At 53.0% G+C, this 22,185-nt stretch overlaps 1 protein-coding gene across 3 annotated transcripts in view; it reads left to right on the top strand.

Moving 5' to 3' along the window:
• The window catches only part of GSN (gelsolin), a 43,204-nt gene that overhangs the window by 5,516 nt on the left and 15,503 nt on the right, over positions 1-22,185 (top strand). Inside the window, exons 1-5 of one of the 3 annotated variants that reach the window (XM_044264999.1) lie at positions 11,023-11,187; positions 13,334-13,538; positions 14,229-14,383; positions 19,788-19,949; positions 21,672-21,821. In XM_044264999.1, the coding sequence (XP_044120934.1) occupies positions 11,041-11,187; positions 13,334-13,538; positions 14,229-14,383; positions 19,788-19,949; positions 21,672-21,821 (819 nt within the window). In that variant the 5' untranslated portion in view covers positions 11,023-11,040. Of the gene's footprint in view, positions 1-11,022; positions 11,188-11,269; positions 11,309-13,333; positions 13,539-14,228; positions 14,384-19,787; positions 19,950-21,671; positions 21,822-22,185 lie in introns of those variants that run through there. The other 2 variants (XM_044265001.1, XM_044265000.1) reach the window with 2 other exon arrangements.

Below are 22,185 nucleotides of genomic sequence, written 5' to 3'. Positions count from 1 at the left end.
GACCACCCTCCTAATTCAAGGAGAGTCCCTTTTCTAGCTGCATGCTTGGACAGAATGGTGCATGGGAAGTACATGGGCTTTAAAAAAAAAAAGAAAAAACAACAAAAAACACAGCTTTTTGGAAGTCCAATGTACATCAGTTGTCAAAGTAAATTTACACGTAATTTGCATACACATAATTTACCCGTTTTAGTTAATTCAGTGACTTTTAGTGAATTTTACAGAGTTAAGCCACCATTATCACTATCCAGTTTGAGGATATTTTCATCGCCCCGAATCCTTGCTGAATGATCCTCTGCCTGCTTGCTGGCAGTCTACACACACACACACACACACACACACACACACAGTGGGGTCCATCACTAATCTACTTTCTGTCCCTTTGAGTGCTCGGACCTGTGTGTGCCCCTCCCAGCTTCACTCCTTCTGGCTGTGTGACCTCAGGCAGATTATTACCCCTCTCTGAGCCTTGGATTTCTCCTCCGTAGGAAAGGGGAAAATCATAGCCTTCTTGTACCTTATTGTTTGAATTTCCCTAATGTGGTAGAAGGTCTGATGCCTTGTATGAGCCAGGGATGTGGGAGCCCGGCGGGGATCATACAGGAGGTAGTACAGATGCCTGGGTGTTCTTGTAACAGTGTTAGCAAACACTGTGTTGACTCTGTGCACTGCACTGGGCTAAGCTGTTTCAATGCATGATTTCCTTCAGTTCCCACAACAACTCTTATGCGGTGAGTGTTAATATCATTTCCATTTCACAGCCAAAGGTACTGAGGCACCGAGAGCGGAGGCGACTGCTCTCAGGTCGCATGGGTAATGGATGGAAGGGCTGGGACTCTGACTGAAATCCCAGCACAGAGTGAGGGAGGCTGTTCATGGGCCTGGCACAAAGTTTGTGGCACACACTTTCATGGGACAGAACCTCGTTTTTCAAAAGATGGTACATACAACAGAGGATCGAACACAGAAGATCATGGAGCACAATGTACAGTCGAAGTGACCTGGGCCCCAGTCCACACACCACGCATCGGGGTACACATGCAGGACAAGGCATGAGGAACACAGGGCTGCTGTGGGTCATGGAGAACGTGGTGTGTATGATGCTGGGACATGGTAGCCAGGGTAGAGGGCTTGAGATACAGCAACGGGACAGGCTCCCGGGTCGCAGAAGGACCCTGTCCATGTCTGCCTGGGGCTTCAGCACAAAGCAGCAGGAGCCAATTTGCTCCTCTCACAAAGGCCTGTCTGTTTTTTTGCCTCCTCCTCCCTGTCTCTTTCTCTGCCAAAGAGTGGGAGTGTCCCGGACAAGTGGGGCTCAGGGTACCCTCTACCACCCTACGAGCTCAGACAGGGGTCAAGGCTTGGGGCCAAGACAGACCATGACTCAGAAAGAGCCTGCCAGACCCCCAGATCCCTTCTCTGGGAGGTAAGCTGTGAGGGCCAGCGTTGGCTGGGCCAGAGCCGGGTAATTTTCCTCTAAGCTTTCCTCTCCCCTGCTCCCCTCCCGGGCTGCCTGCCGGTGCTGGCTGCAGGCACGTCTGCATTCCGGGGGCTCAGGGGAGAGAGCACGCACAGCTGCTGGGGCTGAGAAGCAGATAGCCACCAGCTGCTGCTGGAGGGGTGGAGGGTCTGCGAGTGCCCGGAGGAGGCTGTGGCTCTAGGCTAGAATTTCCTGAGCCCTCTGGCACCTGGTGTGCACGGTCTTATGTTGTATGGTCTGTGTGCGGGCCCCAGATGCCTGATGAGGAGACTGGAGCTCAGAGAGGCAGGAGCTTGCCCAGGGTCATGCAGAGGCAGAGCAGAGGCTAGACTCCATGGATCATGGGAGTGTGGAAGGCAGGGGAAAGATGGAGACCCTGAAGCAGGACAGTCCTGGGCCGTGGGGGAGGGAAGTGCATGTGAAGCCGGGAGCTTGGGGGTTGAGCACTTCCGCTCTGGCCTCAGCCCTTCTGTAAAAAAACGTCGGGGGGATGACTCTGGTTAGGCTCAGTGTCACAGAGGGTTCCCCACACCCCCAGAGGGCCGGACCCCTGCAGGAGGATGCTGGTCACAGGGCAGGTGCCTGGGCATAGATGAAGCTGGAAACACCCCCGGGGAGAGAAGATGGTCCCCCATTTCGGAGCCTGATTGTGGGCTAGGCTCTGGGTTTTGTGTGCTGGATCTTGTTTCATTCTTCCAGCTGGTCATGATTATTTTCTGAGCCAGGAAGTGAACAAAAGCATTCCACTATTCTACCTCTGTTTATGTTTAAGAGGGAAAAGTACTTAAAAAAAAAAAAAGATTGAAATTAAAAGGATTAGTAATAGTAAAAAGTATCTTTGAATCTCTGGTAGTTCTGTTGTAGGTAAAAGTTTGAGGTATTTTGCAAAGAATCTCTAATCATGTCATAGGCTTTGCAGTTTTTCCATAACTGACTTCTACTCGTATCAAGTTTTGGCAAGCCCGTGAGTTCACCTGGCCACTCTGTATACCCAAGGACACAGGCTCAGAGAGGTTGAGTCACTTTCTCGGGGTCACCGGGTCCTGAGTGATAGGACTGGGATCAGATGGTGACTCCAGAGGCCTAGTTCTTTGAGGTGGGGACAGACCAGAGAAGAAGGCAGGGTGTCATAAGGAGAGACTCATGGAGGGGCTAGAAGTCAGGGTGGACTCTTTAGGTGCTGGCTGGAGGCCCTCTTCTGAGATGCTGCCCCATCCTTGGTACCAGCAGCCATTCTGGGTCTCTGGGCCTTGGCTGAGCACCGCCAGCCCTCTCCTGTTTTGCTTGCCAGGACACAGAGATAAAGGCCTTCAAGGGTAGATAAGTAGATAAGCTCACTGTATGTGTCTAGGGCCTGCATATATGCTGGGAGCTTGTCTTTGGATGTTCTGGTTATTGAGCACCTGCTGTGTGCCAGGCGCAGTGCCAGGGGCTCCTTCAATCCTCCCAGACACCCCACAGGGTAGGAATCACCACCCCATTTTCTAGAAGAGGAAGTTAATGCATTGCACAAAGGCCACTTGCCTAAGCGCCCCTTGCAGTAGGGATTTAGGCTGTGTTCAGACTCACACAGGACATTGCCTTGTGTCCCCTTTGTTGGAAGGTTGTGTGTCCTTCATCCTGTGGGTCATTCTTGGTATCCTGAGCTCCTGGGGGCTTGGTCCCTTCTCCTGGACTCTGTCATTTCTCCTCTGACCCACAGCCATCCCCTTTGTGTTTCTCAAGAGTTCTGCCTGCAAGGTGCAGACTGATACCCAGGTAGATGGGCTCGATCTTCTTGCCAGAGCCCAGCACGGGGGTCTTGGCCATAGTTGGCTGAGCAGAGCTCAGGGACAGAGAAGGGCTTCATTTGGAGCCTGCGGCAGGAGGGACATGTCACTATATTCTGATGTGCTGTTGTCGTTGTTCCCACCATGATGTTTGTTGGCCTTGGGAGCTTCTAACATGCTTGGTGGGTCCTGGTGAAGGATAGGCTTGTTCCCCAGATAGGCAGGAGGGGACTTTGAGGAAATGGCACAAACAGTTTTGCCTTTCCTGTTTCTTTCAGAATCCTAGAGCCCCAGGGCCCAAAGGGTCCTTAGAGATGAGCTGGTTCACTTTGTCACCTGAGTCCTCTTGGCTGGGTGACCACTGGGCAGCTCATTACCTCTCTAGAAGAGGGGAAAGGAAGTGGCATTTTTTGAACATTTATTTTATACCAGCCATAGTCCTAGGATCTTCCCCATTTATGGTCTCATTCAGTCCTTTCCACTTGCCTTTGAGAAATGTATTTTTTTTAAATATTTTATTTATTTATTGGACAGAGAGAGAGAGATCACAAGGAGGCAGAGAGGCAGGCAGAGAGAGAGAGAAGGAAGTAGGCTCCCGGCTGAGCAGAGAGCCCGATGCGGGGCTCGATCCCAGGACCCTGGGATCATGACCTGAGCTGAAGGCAGCGGCTTAACCCACTGAGCCACCCAGGCGCCCCTTTTACTCCAGTTTTATACACAAGGAACTTTAGTCTCAGAGAGATAATTCACCCAATTCCCAGAAAACAGTAACCAAAGCTTTCTTTATAGTTGCATACCCTATGCCAAACACTTTGGTGAAGCCCCACATATATTTTACTGTACTAAATTCTCAGAGCAACCCTAGGAAGAAGGTATTATAATCCCCATTTTACAGATGAGGAGATTGAGGCCCAGAGAGCAGAAGAAACCCGCTGAAAGCCACATAGCTAGGAAGCGCTAGGTCAGGGATTTACACCCACATTTTCCTGGCAGGAGCTCTTTCCACAATCATACCCATTGTTTTTCTCCTTCTTGGAAAGCCTTTCCTCTGTGGAACAGGATGCTGCTTCCCATGGCTTCTGCTCATTCTGGCTCTGGTTTGGGCTTCATAGACCCCGCCTCCCCATCTATTTGCAGATGGAGACTGGGTCCCCATCTTCTACTGGTGCCGCAGCTACAATGCCTGTAACTGGGCCTCTTTATCTTGCTGCTAATTTGTGTTTGTGCCCTGTGTCCCCTATTAGTGAGCTGCAGGGTGCCCGAAGGGCTGGAACATAGCTTTTGCCACTGTTTACAGCCCCAGCCTCTGGCCTGCCAAGCCTCGGAGGGCCAGCTCTTCCCCAAGAGAAGGGGAGACAGACTACAAAGTGGACCCTTTGGCAGGAAGGGTGCTGGGCTTGCAGCCATGGCCAAATCTGGCTGCTTCCAGGGCACAGGGTCAGGAAGTGATGGGGCCAGGCCCCCTCTCAATGTCCTGTCCTGGCTGGCTCTCGGCACTAGGTGGGGTTACCTCCGGAAACTGGGAAAGGGCCAGTGGCTTCGGTCCCTGGAATAGTTGGCCTCTTGGATGTGGCTTCAGCCAAGCTCTACTGGCCATCTCCCCAGCAGCTGTCCACACCTGGGGTAGATGGGGGCAAGGCGGAGGTCCAGCTGGCTCTTCCAGGGGACCCTGTCCTGTCATGGGCTCAGGCCTCAACTCTGATCTGGGAGCCGAGACCTGGGTTCTAGGGGAGCCCGGCCAGGTACTTGCTGTGAGACTCGGAGAAATGACACTCTTATTCTTGGTGTCATTATCTACAAAGAGGATGGACTAGTGAACCTTGCAGCTAACGACTCCTCCTCTGGGTAACTCCTGCCAGCAGCCCGGCTCCAGAACTCCCAGCCACCCTTTCAATGGGCCTCACTATCCCTGTTTATAGACGGCTGACCCCAGGCTCCGAAGAGAGGGTAACTTGCTCTGGGTCACACAACTGTGACCTCAACTCAAGAATCTCACTGTGGAATCTGTAACCTTTCTCCCGCCCTGCCACGTTCCTCTCCAGCGTGTGTACGTGCGGAGCCAAGGCTTCAGTTCAGGATGCTGACTTTTGCAGAGCTCCTCCTGTGTGCCAGGCCTTTGAGCCTCCTCGCTTCTCCTCGAGATTGGTATCATTCTCCCATTTTAGAGATAAGGAGACTGAGGCCCTGATCCCAGGAGTGGAATTTCCCAGGTTCTGAAACCCGTGGACTTTCAAGTCCACAGACTCCCCACATCGCACCGACGCCCTGTCCAGTTTCGCTGGGTTTCATAACCGGCTTCTCTGTTTACTGACTATTGTTCCAATTAGCAAAATCCAGGGCTAGAGGGGCGGGGGTTCCCAGGAGGACCCAGAGAACAGCCCTGAGCCAGAAGGCAAACAAGCTCTGGGAGAGAGGGCTTCCCATGAGTGGCCGGCTGCCAGAGAAGTCAGGGACGGCAGTGTTTGGTGAAGAGAAAAGAACAGGGTGGTGTCTTCCAGGCCCAGCCAAGGGCCTTTTGTACATAGTGGCCGGGGGCGGAGGGTGAGGTCGCCTCCTCCAGTCTCTGCTAGCTGCCTTGCGAGGCCCAGAGAGACATGAAGACAAGCCTAAGGTCACAGAAGGAGAGGGAGTAGGGCCGGAGCTGACCAGAGGGGGTCCAACTGCAGGGGAGGGACGTGGACCCCTTCCGGTGGCAGACACTGAAAAGCTGTCCAGTGGGTACAGGGCAGTGGGTACAGGGCAGTGGCGGGGAGCCAGGAGCAGCCAAGATCGAAGGTCGGGGAGATGTCTTAGCTCCAGAGGAGAACAGGGATTAGGGCTCACAGGACAGGTGGTGGCAGAGCCTGCGCCCCACCCCCCACTCAAAGAAACCACGCCTGACCTGAGAGCCTGGGAGTGGCCCAGAGTACCGGTGCCTCAGTCTCTCCTCTGTTCAGGGGCCACAGCGGGGGGGGGGGGGGGTGTCTTCCTAGGACATGCCTTTGTCCCAGGTACTCACGGAGGTATGTGGAGGCCCAGAGGGCCTTTCTGTGACCTCCTGCCCCAGCCTGGAAGGTGTGTGTGTGTTGGAGGTTGGGGGTAGGGGTTGGCTGCCTCAGAGACTCTTGGCTGCCAGGCTGGGCCTGGGCTTGGCTGGTTTACGGACTGGTTTAGGACCCTTTATCTGGAAACGTTGCTCCCTGCCTGGGGCCCGATGGTGGCAGGCGGTCCTGCTTGATCCCCCCAGACAGTTCTTGGGGACTAGAGCCGGCCAGGCTGGTGTTGGAATCTCAGCAGCCTCCTTCCAGCTGAGTGTCCCTGAGCCAGTGACTGAAGCTCCCAGAATCTGTGACCCCGTCTGTAACATGGGGACTTGAATGCCTGTTTCCCCTGGTTGCTGAGGAGACTTGGTGTTGCCCCTCCCCCACCGCTTCCCTCCCTCTCTTCTCCCAGAGATGTCTAGACCCGGAAGTGAGGGGGCATTGGTGAAGGTAGTGTCTCCTTCTGCAGGTCAGGAGCCCTGGCCTGTCTGAATCAGAGGGTCCCGTAGACGTGACCCCCGCCAGTGCACCTGTTTTACAGATGGGAACCCTGAGGCTCACAGATATGCAGCTTCTGGATGTGGTCGCACAGCCAGTCTCTGGGAATGCATCTCAGAGTCACAGCATGCTGTCCTACTGCATGGGGCATGTGGACAGGGACAGGGACTTATCCAAAGTCACCCAAGAAATCAGTGCCAGAGGTAGGCCTAGCACTTGCGCCTCTTCCTTTTTACCGAGGGGCCTTTCTTTTGCACTCCGATCCCCCTGCTGTCTCGAACTCATGCATCCTCCCTGGGCGGGGAGCCGCGTAAAGCCGTGGTGCCCCATCACAGCCCACACATGCCACTGCCTGGTAGCAAGAATTTCCAGGCTATGGGCACCCCAGGGGGAAAGGGCCGGGGTCTCTTTGCCAGGTCTCCGAGGCTCAGGATACAGGATCCCCGAGCTCTGTCACAAGCAAAGCTGCAGGGCCTTTGTAATCAGTAACTTGGGGGGGGGGGCAGGGACCCTGGGCTGGTGGTCAGTGATCCCCTGGGCCAAGGCCAAGCCACAGCAGCCCTCTGTGAATCACCCGCCGGCCAGGTTGGGACCACACTGCTCCAGAAGGACAGCTCAGCTAGGCCAGCTGCCAACTCACTTTCACTATGGGGGCTGGGAGGGTGAGGAAATTTCTTCTTCCTACTTTGTTTGTGTTTTCCAAGCTGTCTAATGAGCAGGCATCACTTGAAGTCTATTTCGAATGGTATTATTTCTTCTTAAAAAGAGAAAAAAACCCAACGACCATGGATGCATACATTCTTGTAAATTGTTTCAAGCCCTGCAGCTCGTTCTATTTCCAGGCAAGTACGTTGAGATGTAAGTAATATACCATGACAGTTCGCCCATTGTAAGCATTCGGTACTCTGGTTTTTGGTAGATTTTCCGGGTGTGTAATTTGTCACCATTTTCCAGTGTTAGAATGTTCTCGTCACCCTTGGTGTCCTCGCGGGCCGATGACCATGATCTGGGTGCTCCTTCCAGCCTCAGGCAGCCACGGCCGTATTTGCAGGTGAAACTCTCCCCCTTTGTGCCTTTCAAGCAAACTTCCTGGACAGTTTGGGGTTTCCCCTCCTTGACTTTTTAAGGATGTATGCAGAAATGGAACCCTTACCAAAAAGAGGAGAGGAGCCAGACGCTGGTCCTCGTACAGTTTGCCTTTTGCACTTAAAGATTTCTCGTTGCTTCCTGCCTCCCTACTGTGTGGCAGGCACAGTCAGATCCAGCTCATTCTTTCTTCACAGCTGCAAAACGGTCCATTGTATGGAGGTTCCATAATTTATTGAACCGGGACACTTGGGTCCTTTCCAGTTTCCTTCAAACAATGCTTCAGTGAACGTCCTTGCACATATATTTTGGTGTTTTTTGTAAGTTATACTGAAGGAAGTGGAACTTTGTTGCATTGTGTCTTCCTTGAATTCGGGGAGCTAAATTCCTACCCAGAGAGGGGAAACCGGTTTGTGCTTATGGCAAGAGCTTATAGGAACTGTGGGGTTTTTATAATCCTCCAAATCCCCAGCAAGAGGGAAGAGCTCTGAATGCAGACTCTGCCAGCCCAGGCCTAGGCACGCAGTCCCAAGACCTCCGGCATGTGCCTGGGACTCCCCACGGACACCGAGATGATGTTCAGACTCCAGCAGACACACGGGCTGCTGTGACTCCTGCCACCCCCTCATCTCTCCTTGCTCCCTGTGTTTTAGGCTGGACCCCTCCTTACCCACTGGATGTGGCCTGTGTTTGCTTGCCCTTTGCCCATGCGGATCCCCCTCCTAGAATGTCTTTTATTCTCAATCTCCCTCCTCCTTGTCCTTTGAGGCCTAGGTCACAAGTCCTTTCTATCATGAAGCTTCCTTGTAATCCCTACAGTCTGAATTGCCTTCTTTCTGTGTGTTCCCTTAGCTCTTTATCTGGCCCACAGACACTCTCACGTGGGAGGAAGTTGGGGATGGTGCAGGGCAAACCTCAGCCTGATTCGATAGAAGCTGGTCTCCAGGATGAGCCAGGAGAGGTGACCATAGCTTGGGGAGAATGGGGACAGGAACTCCCATTTACCTAGTTGCAGACCAGGCCATTTTCATACCTACAGACTGATTTAATCCTCGGCAACTATTTTTTTTTATTAATATATTTTTATTTTATTTATTTGTCATAGAAAGAGAAGCGAGAGCAAGCACAGGCAGACAGAGTGGCAGGCAGAGGCAGAGGGAGAAGCAGGCTCCCTGCCAAGCAAGGAGCCCGATGTGGGACTCGATCCCAGGACGCTGGGATCATGACCTGAGCCGAAGGCAGCTGCTTAACCAACTGAGCCACCCAGGCGTCCCAATCCTCAGCAACTATTATACCCATTTAGTAGATGAGGAGACTGAGGCACAGTGGAGGTGGGGGTCAAACCCAAGTGTCCAGCTCCTCAGTTTGCTTCCTGTCATAGCACTAGGCTTTTGGGAGAGAGGATGGAAAGAGAACTTGGAAAGAGAAGTGGATCCAGCAGAGGGGTCAGAGGGAGGAGAGAGGGGTTGGTGGAGGTGGGAGGCAGGTCTCCTCGACTTGGAACAGTATTTGTTCTAACACAACACTGGGGACAGTGGAGGGTTGGGAAGGGAGCCTTGGAGTGGGGAAGAGACTTAAATCCCTGTCTTCCCCAGGGCAGCTAATAGATAAGATCTGGAACTGAAAAAAGACCTCTGCCCCTGGGGGGGCGGGGAACCCACAGAACCACTACCAACAACTGCAAGAACCAGCAAGCACTTGGTATTTAAGACAGGAGGGTAAGTCCAAAATCATCAGCTAAAGGACGTAGATAGAATAGGTTGCTCCTGAGGAGAACTGAGTAGAGTAGAGAGGGAACAACTTTGTACAAATAGGTGAATTTAAGTCGTGATAAAAATAAAACTTTTATTTATTTATTTTTTCAAAGATTTTATTTATTTATCTGATACAGAGAGAGAAATCACAAGTAGGCAGAGAGGCAGGCATAGAGAGAGAGGGGGAAGCAGGCTCCCTGTGGAACAGAGCCCAATGTAGGGCTCAATCCCAGGACCCTGAGATCATGACCCGAGACGAAGGAAGAGGCTTAACCCACTCAGCCACCCAGGTGCCCCAAAATAAAACCTTTTTAAAATAAAAACTGTTGGGGTGCCTGGGTGGCTCAGTGGGTTAAAGCCTCTGCCTTCGGCTCAGGTCATGATCCCAGGGTGCTGGGGTCGAGCCCCGCATGGGGTTCTTTTCAGCAGGGAGCCTGCTTCCTCCTCTCTCTCTGCCTGCCTCTCTGCCTACTTGTGATCTGTGTCTGTCAAATAAATAAATAAAATCTTAAAAAATAAATAAATAAAATAAAAACTGTTGGGACACCTGGCTGACTGTCGGTTAAGCGTCTGACTTCGGCTCAAGTCTTGATCTTGGGGTCCTGCCTGTGTTGGGCTCTGGGGTCAGGGAGTCTGTTTGTCCCTCTGCCCCTCCCCCAAATAAATGAATAAAGTCTTAAAAAAATAAAAACAAACTGTTTAAAAAGAAGGAAAGAAGCAGTCTGGAGTAAATTAGCACCTGCAGTCTCAGGAGCCCAGAGGTCTGCCTGTCCCTCTTGGAGTCTTGCTCACTGGTGCAGTGATTGCAAGCCCCCTGCACTCCTGCCCCTGGCTGGGGGCAGCTGCTTGCTGCCTAGGTGGGTTCCACCCGGGACTACCTGGGTTCAGATCTTGGCTGCATCATTTCCTAGTTGTGTGCAAGTTGCTTGACTTGACCATTCTACTCTCAGTTTTTCCCTTTGTAAAACGGGGCTGTCCATAGTGCCTACCTGTAAAGGAGGTGAGGTGCTACCAGCCTTTATATGATATGTGGAAAGCCTTCGAAACCAGTTTTTTATATTTTTGCTGGAGATGTTAGGTGCAGAGAGGGGAACGGGCTTGTGTGGGGGCACACAGGAGGCTGAGCTGGGCTTTCTGCCATTCCTACCTGCACGCACCCCTTTAGTGTGCACTGCGTTGGCGCCTGCTGTATGTCAGGCCCTTTGCTTGGTCTCTCCCCCGGAGCAGGGGTGAAGGGACAGCCACGCCTAGTCGGGTCGGTCGGGGTTGGATCCTCAACGTCTCCAACCTCCAGGCCAGATCCCCGCCCCTCCCGGCCCGCGCCCTCTCTGAGGGGCGGTCCCCGGGTCGAGTGGGAAGGGCCGGCGGCTATATAGGGTCGGTGACCAAGAGATCGAGGCTGCGGACTGGGGTCTTCTGCCTCCGGCGCTGCCATGGCCCGGCACCACTCTGTGCCTGTGCTGCTCTGCGCGCTGGCGCTGGTCCTGGCGCTGTGCGCGCTGTCGCCAGCTCTCGCGGCCACGGCGTCGCGTGGGACGGTCCAGGCACGGGCGACCCAGGGGCGGGTGTCCCAGGCGCGGGTGAGTGCCCGGGGGGCCCGGGGGCTCCCGGAGTAACTCTCTATTGTAAGTTCTTGCAGATACAGCGCTAGGAAAAGGGGAGTAATTCAGGTCTAGAATGGAAAAACTGTTTTGTTGCTTTGTAAGTATCTCTTGCTGCTTCCGGGGCTCCTGTGGATTGAGGGTGGGAACCTCAGGGCGCCTGGCTGTTTCCCTCCCTAGAGGCTAACCTCACCTTGGCCGGGTTTCTTGTTTCCTAGCCTCTGCCTTTTGATTTCCTACTCATTGCCGCCTCTTGATTTCTCTTTTTCCCTCTGCCTGATTTCTCTCTCCTTTCTGATTTTTTTTTTTTGGGGGGGGGTCTTGAACAACATTTAATCTCTGATGTTTCAGAAGATACTTTAGGATCTTGAGCAGCCTGAGGGTTAAGCCTTTGACAGTGACTGCTGATCCTGAGTGTGCCGCGTGAGGGAGGCCGGCACCCAGCGTGGAATTGGAAGCCGGGGTCCTTGCTCTGTTACCAGATGGCAGAGTGACCATGGATGAGTCGCTTCCCTTCCCCAACAGTGTGGACCACAAGAGGCTTGTCTCTAAGATCTCTCCTGGCCCTGACAGTCTGTGAATAACTTGTAGAGAATGTACTGAGTTGCCTTCCCATAGAAACGGACAAAACTACATGCAGTAACCAGTAGTGGAAACAAAATAGTTCTTTGGTATTTATAAAGCCTCAGGGCTTAGACTCCCATCTCAGCATTGGCCCAGGCCTGGGGTCTGTCATGAGTGGGCTGAAGTAGGGAGCAGGAAGTCGGGAATAGCAGAGTCAGGGACCACTGCATGGTTTATGATTACAAATTTGTTAGGCCCACGGCCAAGGAGCCTCTGCAGTGGAAGTGTACAGGATGGTCACTTACCCTGATTTCTCAGGCCAACCAGAGCTTTCCTGCTCCCAGGCAACAGAGAGGTTTAGTCACAAGGATGTGTCTTGTTCTTGGACCCCTCCTCTGATTTTTTCTTTCATTTAATATTCTTCTTTCTCGTCTGATACCTTTTTTCCCTTTCCAGTATCTCCCCCCTGCTTTTTTTGTATGACCTCACCCCTTTCTGCTTATCCTCATTACTCTATGTATTCTCCCTTCCCTGATATGTCTGCCCTGTCTGGTTTCTCCTTCTCTCTCCTGTTTTCCTTTTGTGTTTCTCCACCCTCTGCCCAAGTTCTCCCCATCTGGTTTCCCTTAGATCCATCTTCCGGCCCGAGGTGACCTGTGTCTGCTGATTTCTGCCCTCCGGCTCCAGGCTAACCATCCTGCTCCGCTCCATCTCTAGCCCCTGTGCATGTCGGACGGCCTTTCCCCCATCCTTGACCACCTCATCTCCAACAGGCTCCTACAGACCCTGGCTGCCTCCTCTCCACCTTTTCCAAGAAATGGAATTGGGGGTGGGGGGATGGTGGGGGTGGGCAGGAGGGAGGAGGCAAACAGCGCAGGAGGCCACTTGGGCTCAGTCGTCTAGGCCCTTCTTGGGACTGTGATGGGGACATGGGTGGGACGTGGGAAATCTTCCAAAGAGCAAAAAGCAAACAGGCTGTGTGACCTTGGGCCAGTCCCCTCCCCTTTTTGGGCCTTAATTTCCAGATCTGAAGAATGGGGTTGGATAATGAGCTCTCTGAGGACCCTTCTAATTCTAAGAGCCACTGAGGATGCTGGAAGGGAACATGCTGAACCCCTGGGAACCCCCAGATTTACCTTTGCCATCTGAGGGGATCTCCCTTTGGCTCCAGAGTTTATGCTCTTGGATCTTGTGGGCCTTTCCTGTGCTACCACTTCCTAGCTGGGGGTCCGGGGTAGAATCCCTTCACCTCTCCATGCCTCAGCTGCCCCATCCAATTGGCACTAAGAAAGGGAGGGAGAAAGAAGGTAGAGCCTTCTGTCCCTCCATCACCAGTGAGCTGAGGAGGCGAGACAGACTCTGGTCAGGGACAGGGTCTGGAGCCTACACTCTGCCCTGCTTGCTCACTCTCAAGAGACAGGGATAGACTTGCCTCAGGGGCGGGGAGAGTCAGAGGCTCAAGTGAGATGCTCTTGGGGCTGGAAACCACCCTCCCTCGTGCCCTGGGGTCTGTCCTCACCCAGGCGCCAGCCCCCACTCAGGCTCCGCCCATCTCTTCCAGCCCAGCAGCATGGTGGTAGAACACCCCGAGTTCCTCAAGGCGGGGAAGGAGCCCGGCCTGCAGATCTGGCGCGTGGAGAAGTTTGACCTGGTGCCCGTGCCCCCCAACCTCTATGGAGACTTCTTCACAGGCGACGCCTACGTCATCCTGAAGACGGTGCAGTTGAGGAATGGGAACCTGCAGTATGACCTCCACTACTGGCTTGGTGAGGCCGCCCCCTCCCCTATAAAGTGCAGGGTCCCCAGGAAGCGCCCGCGGGAACTGAGCGACTGTCCGGCATCAGAAGTGTGCCAGCCCCTTGGCTAGTGGTGTCCCGAGACTCCAGAGTCAGCCTGTTCCAGGTCAGACGCCAGCTCTGCCCTCCGGCAGGTCACTCAGAAGCTCTGTAGAGGGGACGTTGTGACAACACCACATGACCTCACGAGAGCCTCTGAGGGTTCAAGACGTTCCCATGGTGCTCAGAGTTGGGGCTGACTTCCCTGGCTCAGTCGCAGTCACACCCCAGTTTGCCCTTCAGAGTCAGGAGCCTCTGCTGGGACATAAATCCTGTCTCCCCCGCCCCCCCCCCACCACCCCGTGCCTCACTTTCCTAATCTGTGAATTGAACCACTGGTCCTGGGCCTGACTTCACACCTAGAGGTCTGAGAGTAAGTATGGGGGAATGAGTTTGAGGTGACTATGGGGGACGTGTCAGAGCTGAGAAGACTCTTACAGACCATGGAGTCCAGCCCTGACTGCCCCATTATACAGATGGGTCAGCTGAGGCCCACAGAAGGCAGGGGCTTGCCCAGCTTCTCCAGGCCAGAGTAGCCCTGGGGGCTCTGGACTCTTCTTCCTTGGGAGTCTGGGACCGCTTTTGGGGAAGCCAGGCTCACACTGCTCTGGTGCCCCCCAGGCAATGAGTGCAGCCAGGACGAGAGCGGGGCTGCCGCCATCTTCACCGTGCAGTTGGATGACTACCTGAATGGCCGGGCCGTGCAGCACCGTGAGGTCCAGGGCTTCGAGTCGGCCACCTTCCTGGGCTACTTCAAGTCTGGCCTCAAGTACAAGGTAGGTCCCGGGTATTAGGGACAGAGGCACCATTGGCAGAGCCCGCTTAGGTCCATCCATCTCTCAGTCTCGTGGGGTGGGGTGGCAGATGGGTCAGAGCTTGGCTTTTGGAGCTGGCTCGTCCTGGGTTTGAATCCTGGACCTTCCTTGCTCTGTGACCTTGGACAAATCACACTGCCTCTTTGAGCTTCTGATTCTTACCTTAAAATGGAGAGAAGAAAATTCATCACTTCACAGGATTGTCTTCCTAACCCCAGAAGCAAGGGGTGGGGACCCAGCCTATCGCTTTCCCAGCAGGTCCTGTTCCGCACCCACTAGTGCTTAGGCCCTGCCAACAGAAGGCCACACGTTAGGCATTTGAAAGGGCACCCTTGACCACCTTCCTCATTAGAATCCCCCTTGAACTTGAACCCTGATGAGTCTGAGTCAACACAGAGCTCTTTGCCAGCAACCCTCAGCCAGGTGGTGCCGAGCAAAGCCAAGCTAGGAGCCCTGAGAGGCTCTGCCCTGATATGCTGTGACAAGGCAGCCACTTGGCATTTCTGAGAGCCTCCCTTTCCTCTCTGGTTACACGAGAGCCTGTTGTACCTGCCCTTCAGGCCTGGAGAAAGGATTTGATAAAGGGTAGTTGGGAAATGAAAGGGCTCAGGGAAAGCCGCAGGTTTCCAAAGCAGTGGTTCTCTTTGGTCAGGATAGGGAGGGGATCCCAAGCTTTGAAAGCCACATGGGCCTTAATGTCAGAGTCCAAAAATCTTATTGGAAGGTAGGGAGGGAAACCGAGGCACAGAGGTTAAGCAATTGGTGCAGGGTCACACAGCAAGTCAGTCCCAGAGCCAGGACTAGAACCAAGATCTCCTGACTCCCAGCATTCTTTCCACTATGCCACTCTGCGTCTCATGAGCCGGGTTCTCCTACAGAGGTGAAGCCCCATCTGTGCTGTTGATGTGCTGTGTGACCTTAGGGAAGTCATCGTCCCTCTCTGGGCCTTAGGGTCCTCTGTGCCAACAGGGTGTGAACAGGGCCTGCTCATGTGAGACACAGGGGATTGGATAACGGGAAAGCACTGGGAGACGGAGATAGCAAACAGCAGGGTGTGTTCTGGGAACAGGGACTTGGGGCCTGGGTTGGTTGAAGCTGGGCTGGATGCCCTGGGGCCTCCCTAGCACCCCTTGTCTGCCAGTTGATCCGTACCCGCAGCCTCCTGCTGAGCTGTCCAGCTCTGCCTTCTTCCTTTATGAGGCCTTGGTATATTAAGAAGAGGAGGTGAGAAGGTTGGGACCCAGGCCCCAGAGCTGGAGAAGGACCAGGCCTTTTTGCAGTCCTTAGGGCAGGAAGTGGCAAGAGCACTTGACAAGGAGTCAGGGAGATTGAGGATCAGGACCCAAGGCTACCCCCTCTCACTGCTGTGAGGCTTCAGGCCAGCCGGATGCCTGTGGCCGAGTGTTCTCACACGCTTATCGGGCCTGTCACAACTGTGCGTGTTTATTGTTGCTGCTGTGTGGACAGGGCCGCTCGTCTCTGAAGCAGGTTAGCAGCTTACAGAGCTTGTGAAAGCCAGAGCTGGGATTCAGTGTGAAGGGCCTAGCACAGAGGGGCTCCGAGCAGATGTTTCGAGCCTCCCTGGTCTCTGATCTTTGTGCAGATGGGGCCTAGGAATCTGTATGGTTAGCAAGCCGCCTCTGCCCTCTGGCGCTTTCTCCAGGATGTTCTTGGGCTATACTCTGGGGCAGCCTCCAGGGAGCATCTGGGACAGGATCTGGGGCTTCAGTCCTGAAAGGCCCAGGCTCCTCCTGGTGGAAATGGGAGGTCCAAAGCTGGTCCTGTTTTCCACCTTCTGTAAGTCCTCCAGCTGCCCCCGCACTTGGCAGGCCTAAAGTTCTTGGCCTGGTGCCCTCATCAATTATAGATCCCCAAGGAGCAGAGCTTGTCACGCAAGACTTGTTCCTGTGAAAGCCTGCTCCTCAGAACCGATTCTGCCCTCGGGGTGTGAGGATGACCCTCGGCAGGGAGGGGACAGGAGCCACTAGAAAGGGCTGTCATAGGGCCTGGCCCCTCTTGTTCTGCAACCCCCCAATCCTTAAAAGTACCGCACTTTCTAGAGTATGTCCATCTTTCCTCCTCTTCCGCTTCCTCCCCCTCTCACACAGAACCCTAGGGACCCCTTGTGGCTGCGATATATGAAACCCTTTGTTCAAACAGAATCTGGGCTGAGCTGAGTCAGAGAAGCCCCGGTCCCCACCAAGCCCTTTCGGGCCTCCCTCCCATCTCTTGGTTAAGGGACCCAGAGTTTAGAGGGTGGAGGGGACCAGCCCCAATCAAAACATTTTTCTTTGTTTTATAAACTGTTAAACATTTTAAGAAATGTAAAACTTTGTAGCTTTTTTTTTCTTTCTCTGACTACAAGAGTAGTACAAGCTTTTTGTAAAGTGTCAAACATTATAGAAATACAGGTTTTAGAAAGTAAAAGCTCTCCATGATTCTACTTTTAAAGATAGACACCAAATTCAACTTTACAGATGTGTATATAATATACAAAAATTATATATATCTGTGTATATGTATAATATATATCCTGGACCCAGACCAACACCAAATGGGTAATGTTTCTCTATGAGCATATAACTATGTATATTCATGTATAGATAGGGAACTCTCTCTCTATATATATTTTATATATATATACTCTATATATATTAAATATATCTGTATCAATATGCATATCAATATATGCATATTGATACATATATATTTATATATATATTTATATTATATATATTTATATTTATATTTATATATATAAATATATATATATTTATATTTATATATATATTTCATCACTTTAATTTAGAAAGTGACTTTTAAGACCATCTATTGAATTTTGTTCAAGTAATGTGATGCCAGTCTCTGCCTACCTAATAATTAGACCATCTAGAACAACAACCAGTTCTAAAGATTATAGTGAAAATTTCCATCCCCTGTACTTGTAGATCTACTAATGTCTTCCAAGGGCTTGCTTTTATCTTTCTGTTCGTGTTTCCAAGTCTAATTTCCTAGATTGGGAAGTTAATTAATCAGGAGATTCATGTCCACAGTCATGAAATATCAGGCATCCTTTCACTTTATAAATTCACATACAGAGGATTTGTTGAAACCAAGATTTATGACATAAAACAACCCTTTTCCGTTTTTTTTTTTTTTAAGTTTCTACTTTTAAATAACAAAAGCATGCTTAAACAAGTGGAATAGTTCAGAAGCATATAAAAGAGTTAAGGGCTTTTCTCTTCTGTCACGACCCCATTTCCTCACCTCTGAGGAATCCATGGAGATGGTTGGTGTGTCCCTCCAGCACCTTTTGGGAAGCTTTTCAGATCCGCTGCCTGTTTACCTCCGGCCGAACAAAGTCCTTGGGTCAGGGCTGTCTACAGACACTAAGGAGTTCCTGGGCTGGTAGATGGGCAAGGCTGGGTCCCTGGAGGGGCGAACCTGAAAGTACTGCCACCAACTAGCTGGGACCCTGGGCTAACCTGGATAACCTCTTTGGATCTCAGTTTTCTAGTCTGTGAAGTGGGGTAATGAGGGTCCCTCCCTTAGGGGCTTGTTGTGAGGACCCAATCGCATGTGTGTAAAGCTGGTGCAAGTAGGTGCCCCCTTCCCGGGGACGGGCTTATTAAGTGGCAGCCTCTGTGGTCATTACCAGGTGAGCGAAGGGCTTTGCATCTTCTTCCTCAACTGCCCTTCCTCACCTGCCCTCCAGCAAGAGGGCCCATGAAGCAGGGTGGAGGGAAAGCATCTGTCAACACCTTGGACATCTCGGCTCATCCTAAGGGAATGCTCTTGAAAGATCTTGTGCTGCTACCAAGAAAGGGCACCAGGGGGCGCTTCACTCATAATGGGGGAAACCACGCTTCTACTGGACCCACTTTGCTCTGAGCCGTGGCTTGTTTCTGCCTTCTTTCCTGGATGACCCTAGTTAACTTTGCTCTAAGAAAACCTGATGTTGGGGGAAGAATGTGGGCCGTATAGATTCAGTCACACCTGGGTTCGAATCTTAGCTCCATCATGCACTAGCTGTGAGCTCTTGGGTAAGTCCCTTCATTTCTGGACTCTGCTTTCCTCATCTGTAAGATGGGGATAAGGACACCTCCTCATAGATGATGTGTGCAGAATGCCCAGCACCGTGGGCATCATCATTGCACCGGCGCTTCTGTATTGCTTACCGTGTGTAGGCATAATAAGAGCCCAATTTAAACTCACTCCTTTGCTCTGCAAAGTGAAGTGGCAGAAAGGGCCACATTTCTGGCCTTGGCGAGAGCCCTTCCACCTCCACCCCCATGGTACGTGGAGCCAGCCTGGGTATGGGAGGTGACGTTTCCGCCTGAGCTTTGCCATGCACTTGCTGACTGCCCTTGAGCGGAGTCCCTTCTCATCTTTGGGCTTCAGTTTACCATGAGGAAAATGGGAAGCTCTGTAAGGACCTTGTCATCTCTGACTTGTCATACTGGGGCTGGGGACCACTGGTGAGAAAGCCAGGCCCTTTCACTTGGTTTCTCCTGAGCCCAGGGCAGTTTTGACCGGAGCAGGGCAGGCCTGCTGAAGGCCCCTTCCCTAGGACTTATGACCCCTGCAGAGAGTGGCAGAGCAGGGATTTCTGTCCCCATTACAGAAAGGAGAGGCTCAGAGAGGGGAGGAGACTTACCCAGAGTCACCCAGCACGCTAGTGGCAGGGTGGGACTTGACCCTGAGGTCGGTGCTCTGTACTTGACCCACAGCTGCCCCTGAAGGCCCAGGTGGGCACGACTTGCTACAGTCCGGTGATGTAGGTTGTAGGGAGTGGGGGGTGTGGGCTGGAGGCATCTTCCTGGAGAGCCTGGAAGGATGGGAAAGCTTGGGATTAGCATTTCTCAAAATGGTTTTGCGGAACACGGGAACTGCAGGCAGGATGTGGTAGAGAAAGCAGTTCTTGATTCCGTAAGGCCGGAAAATGTTGTATGAAACAAAAGGCAAGCCATTGCTTTACCATAGGACTTCTCAGAGACTGTTTAGGCTGACATGCGTTGTGAATAGTCTGGGAGCCAGTGAGAAGCATTCCCCTTGCTTCAGGCATCCTGCAGCCCTTTCCTTGCAGAATAACTTGGAGGGCCAAAGTTCTTAGAACATTCCTTGGGAAATGCTGGTGTTGAGAAAGGACTGTCTGTAGCTTTTCAATTCAGGCAAGTGGACCCAAGGGTCTTTGTTTCTAAAGCATGAGATTCAGAGGGCTGGCCCCAGGTAGAATCCATCCAGGGAATGTGCTGGAAGGCCGCCGGTCCGCAAGCCAGAATTTCCTTCAGTTTGCCCCTCCCCCCCATATCTGCTTTCCTGGACCCGGCTGCCCTGGACTGACGCTGTCTGCTTGACTCAACAGAAAGGAGGCGTGGCGTCAGGATTCAAGCATGTGGTGCCCAATGAAGTAGTGGTGCAGAGACTCTTCCAGGTTAAAGGGCGGCGTGTGGTCCGCGCCACCGAGGTGCCCGTGTCCTGGGAGAGCTTCAACAATGGTGACTGCTTCATCTTGGACCTGGGCAACGTGAGTTCCCCCTCCTTTCCCTTTCCCTTTCCCAGGGGCCCCTGAGATGCTTCTGGCCTGGCCGGGCCCCACTCTGGGGAGGGGGACACGCAAAGACGGGGGCCAGCAAGCCCTGGGAACAACAGCCCCCGTGTGGACATGTGTTCTGTGCATGAGTCTGACACACTTGCAGAGACCGGAGGACAGAGGCACCCAGCCTGTGTAGACTCCCCCGTGGGCACACTCAAGCCTGTCACACTCAGGTGCACAGACCTTGTGTGCAGTGTACTCGGACTCAGACCGGCGGCTAGATTCCCCAACATCTTGTGTTCCTATGCACATCTCATGGACCTTTTTACATATAGTCGCTCACAGACACAGACATGTGCCAGATCTATCGGCTCTTGCCCATCAGATGCAGACACACGTACCATGATGAGTGTCTGCACACACAGACTCGGGAGTACTGTTCAAGGACGTGCACACTCATGTATGGCGACGTGTGTGCGGTGCACTTATCCCAGCCCAGCTTACGGACGTGTGATGCTTTGTATCCATTCCTGCCATCCACGTACACTCCTCTTGGCAAATGGGCATGGCCAGACATTCCACCGCCCCCTCGTTTGGGTTCGTGCTGTGATGTCCATGCAAACAGAGGCAAATATATTGAGCATAAGCTTTTTAGTAAAGTATAATAGGTCCACGAAAGAGCGTGTGAATCCGAGTGGGATTCCCACTCAGGAATTCCCACTGCTCAGTGGGTTTCTCACAGTGAATACGCTGGTGCAGCCAACACCCAGATCAAGACACAGAAGGTCATGAGCTCACAGAAGTCCTCCCCTGTCCCCATCCAGTCCCTTCAAGCCCATGGGCATCCATCCTCCTGAACTCTGAGCCGCATAGCAGGGTTCCACCCGCTTCTGAACTCGATGTGCACGGAATCATTCTTCTTCTTTTTTTTTTTTTTTTAGGTTTTATTTATTTATTTTGACAGAGAGAGAGATCACAAGTAGGCAGAGGCAGGCAGAGAAAGGGGGGGAAGCAAGCCCCTTTCTGAGCAGAGAGCCCGATGTGGGGCTCGATCCCAGGACCCTGAGATCATGACCCGAGCTGAAGGCAGAGGCTTTAACCCACTGAGCCACCCAGGTGCCCCCGGAATCATTCTTCTGACGACTTCTGACCAACATTCTGTTTCTGAGCTCTATTCTATGGCATCTGCTCACAAGATTGTCCATTCTCCTTGCTGCGTCACCTTGAACTGGGCTGGTGTGCCCCTATTTATCCCTATTATGGTGTGCTTTTGTTGTTCTGGGCACTCGGTTTCTCGTTCGAGGCAACTCCAGGCGTGCTCCCCCAGTGTTCTCCCGTGTCTCGGGGGGCACGTGGAGTGCGCCTGTGTGAGGGGTGCTGTCACAGCATGGCCGTACGCCGAGCTCTAGGAGCTGCAGCCGAAGGGTTTTCCGACGTGGTTGTGCCAATTTCCGCTCCCACCAGCCGGCGGGCATTTTTATGCACGTTCTGTATGTGAAACACATTCCAAGCTGTGTACTCACACACGCTGGCATACACGGATCACGCCCACTGTGCTTGGGTGTGGGCGTGTATGTGCCCTGTCAGTGTCCCGTGGGCAGGCCCAGAATGAGGGGGACTTACACCCGCCCCAGAGTCCCCTCCTTGCCGTGTCATTGGGTGGGGCTGATCGGAGGCTGGGGCATTGCCTGATGCAGGGTCCCTGTCTTACAGGACATCTACCAGTGGTGCGGCTCCAACAGCAACCGATTTGAGAGGCTGAAGGCCACACAGGTGTCCAAGGGCATCCGGGACAACGAGCGGAGTGGCCGGGCGCGAGTGCACGTGTCGGAGGAGGGTGCTGAGCCCGAGGCGATGCTCCAGGTATGCACAGCCGTACCCCAGGGGTGCAGGGTGGGGCCTAGCGCAGAGCTGGGCTGCTCCTTTTGTCCCTCTGTTGGTTAGGCAATCAGGAGGCGAAGTTGTTTTTCCACTAAGCTGGAACTCCTCAGAGAGTGGGGGAGAGCAGCTTCCCCCGGCAACTCCCAGACTCCCCTGAGAGGTGGGGCTGGAATCCCAGGGCCTGGCGCCTGCTGCGGTTGTGAGCCGCACCCTCCAGCTGGGAAGGCCAGGTCCTCCACGGAACTGAGGAGGAGGGTTGTGGCATCTCTTGAGAGCAATCCTGGTCCTGTAGCCAGATGGGAAAGAAACAACTAACCCAATCCCCTCTTTCCTCTTCGGATCATTC

The sequence above is a fragment of the Neovison vison genome, chromosome 9, assembly GCF_020171115.1.
Source record: "Neovison vison isolate M4711 chromosome 9, ASM_NN_V1, whole genome shotgun sequence".
In the NCBI taxonomy this organism is placed as follows: domain Eukaryota; kingdom Metazoa; phylum Chordata; class Mammalia; order Carnivora; family Mustelidae; genus Neogale; species Neogale vison.
Note: the sequence above shows the minus strand (reverse complement) of the source record. Positions and strands in the feature narration are given on the sequence as shown.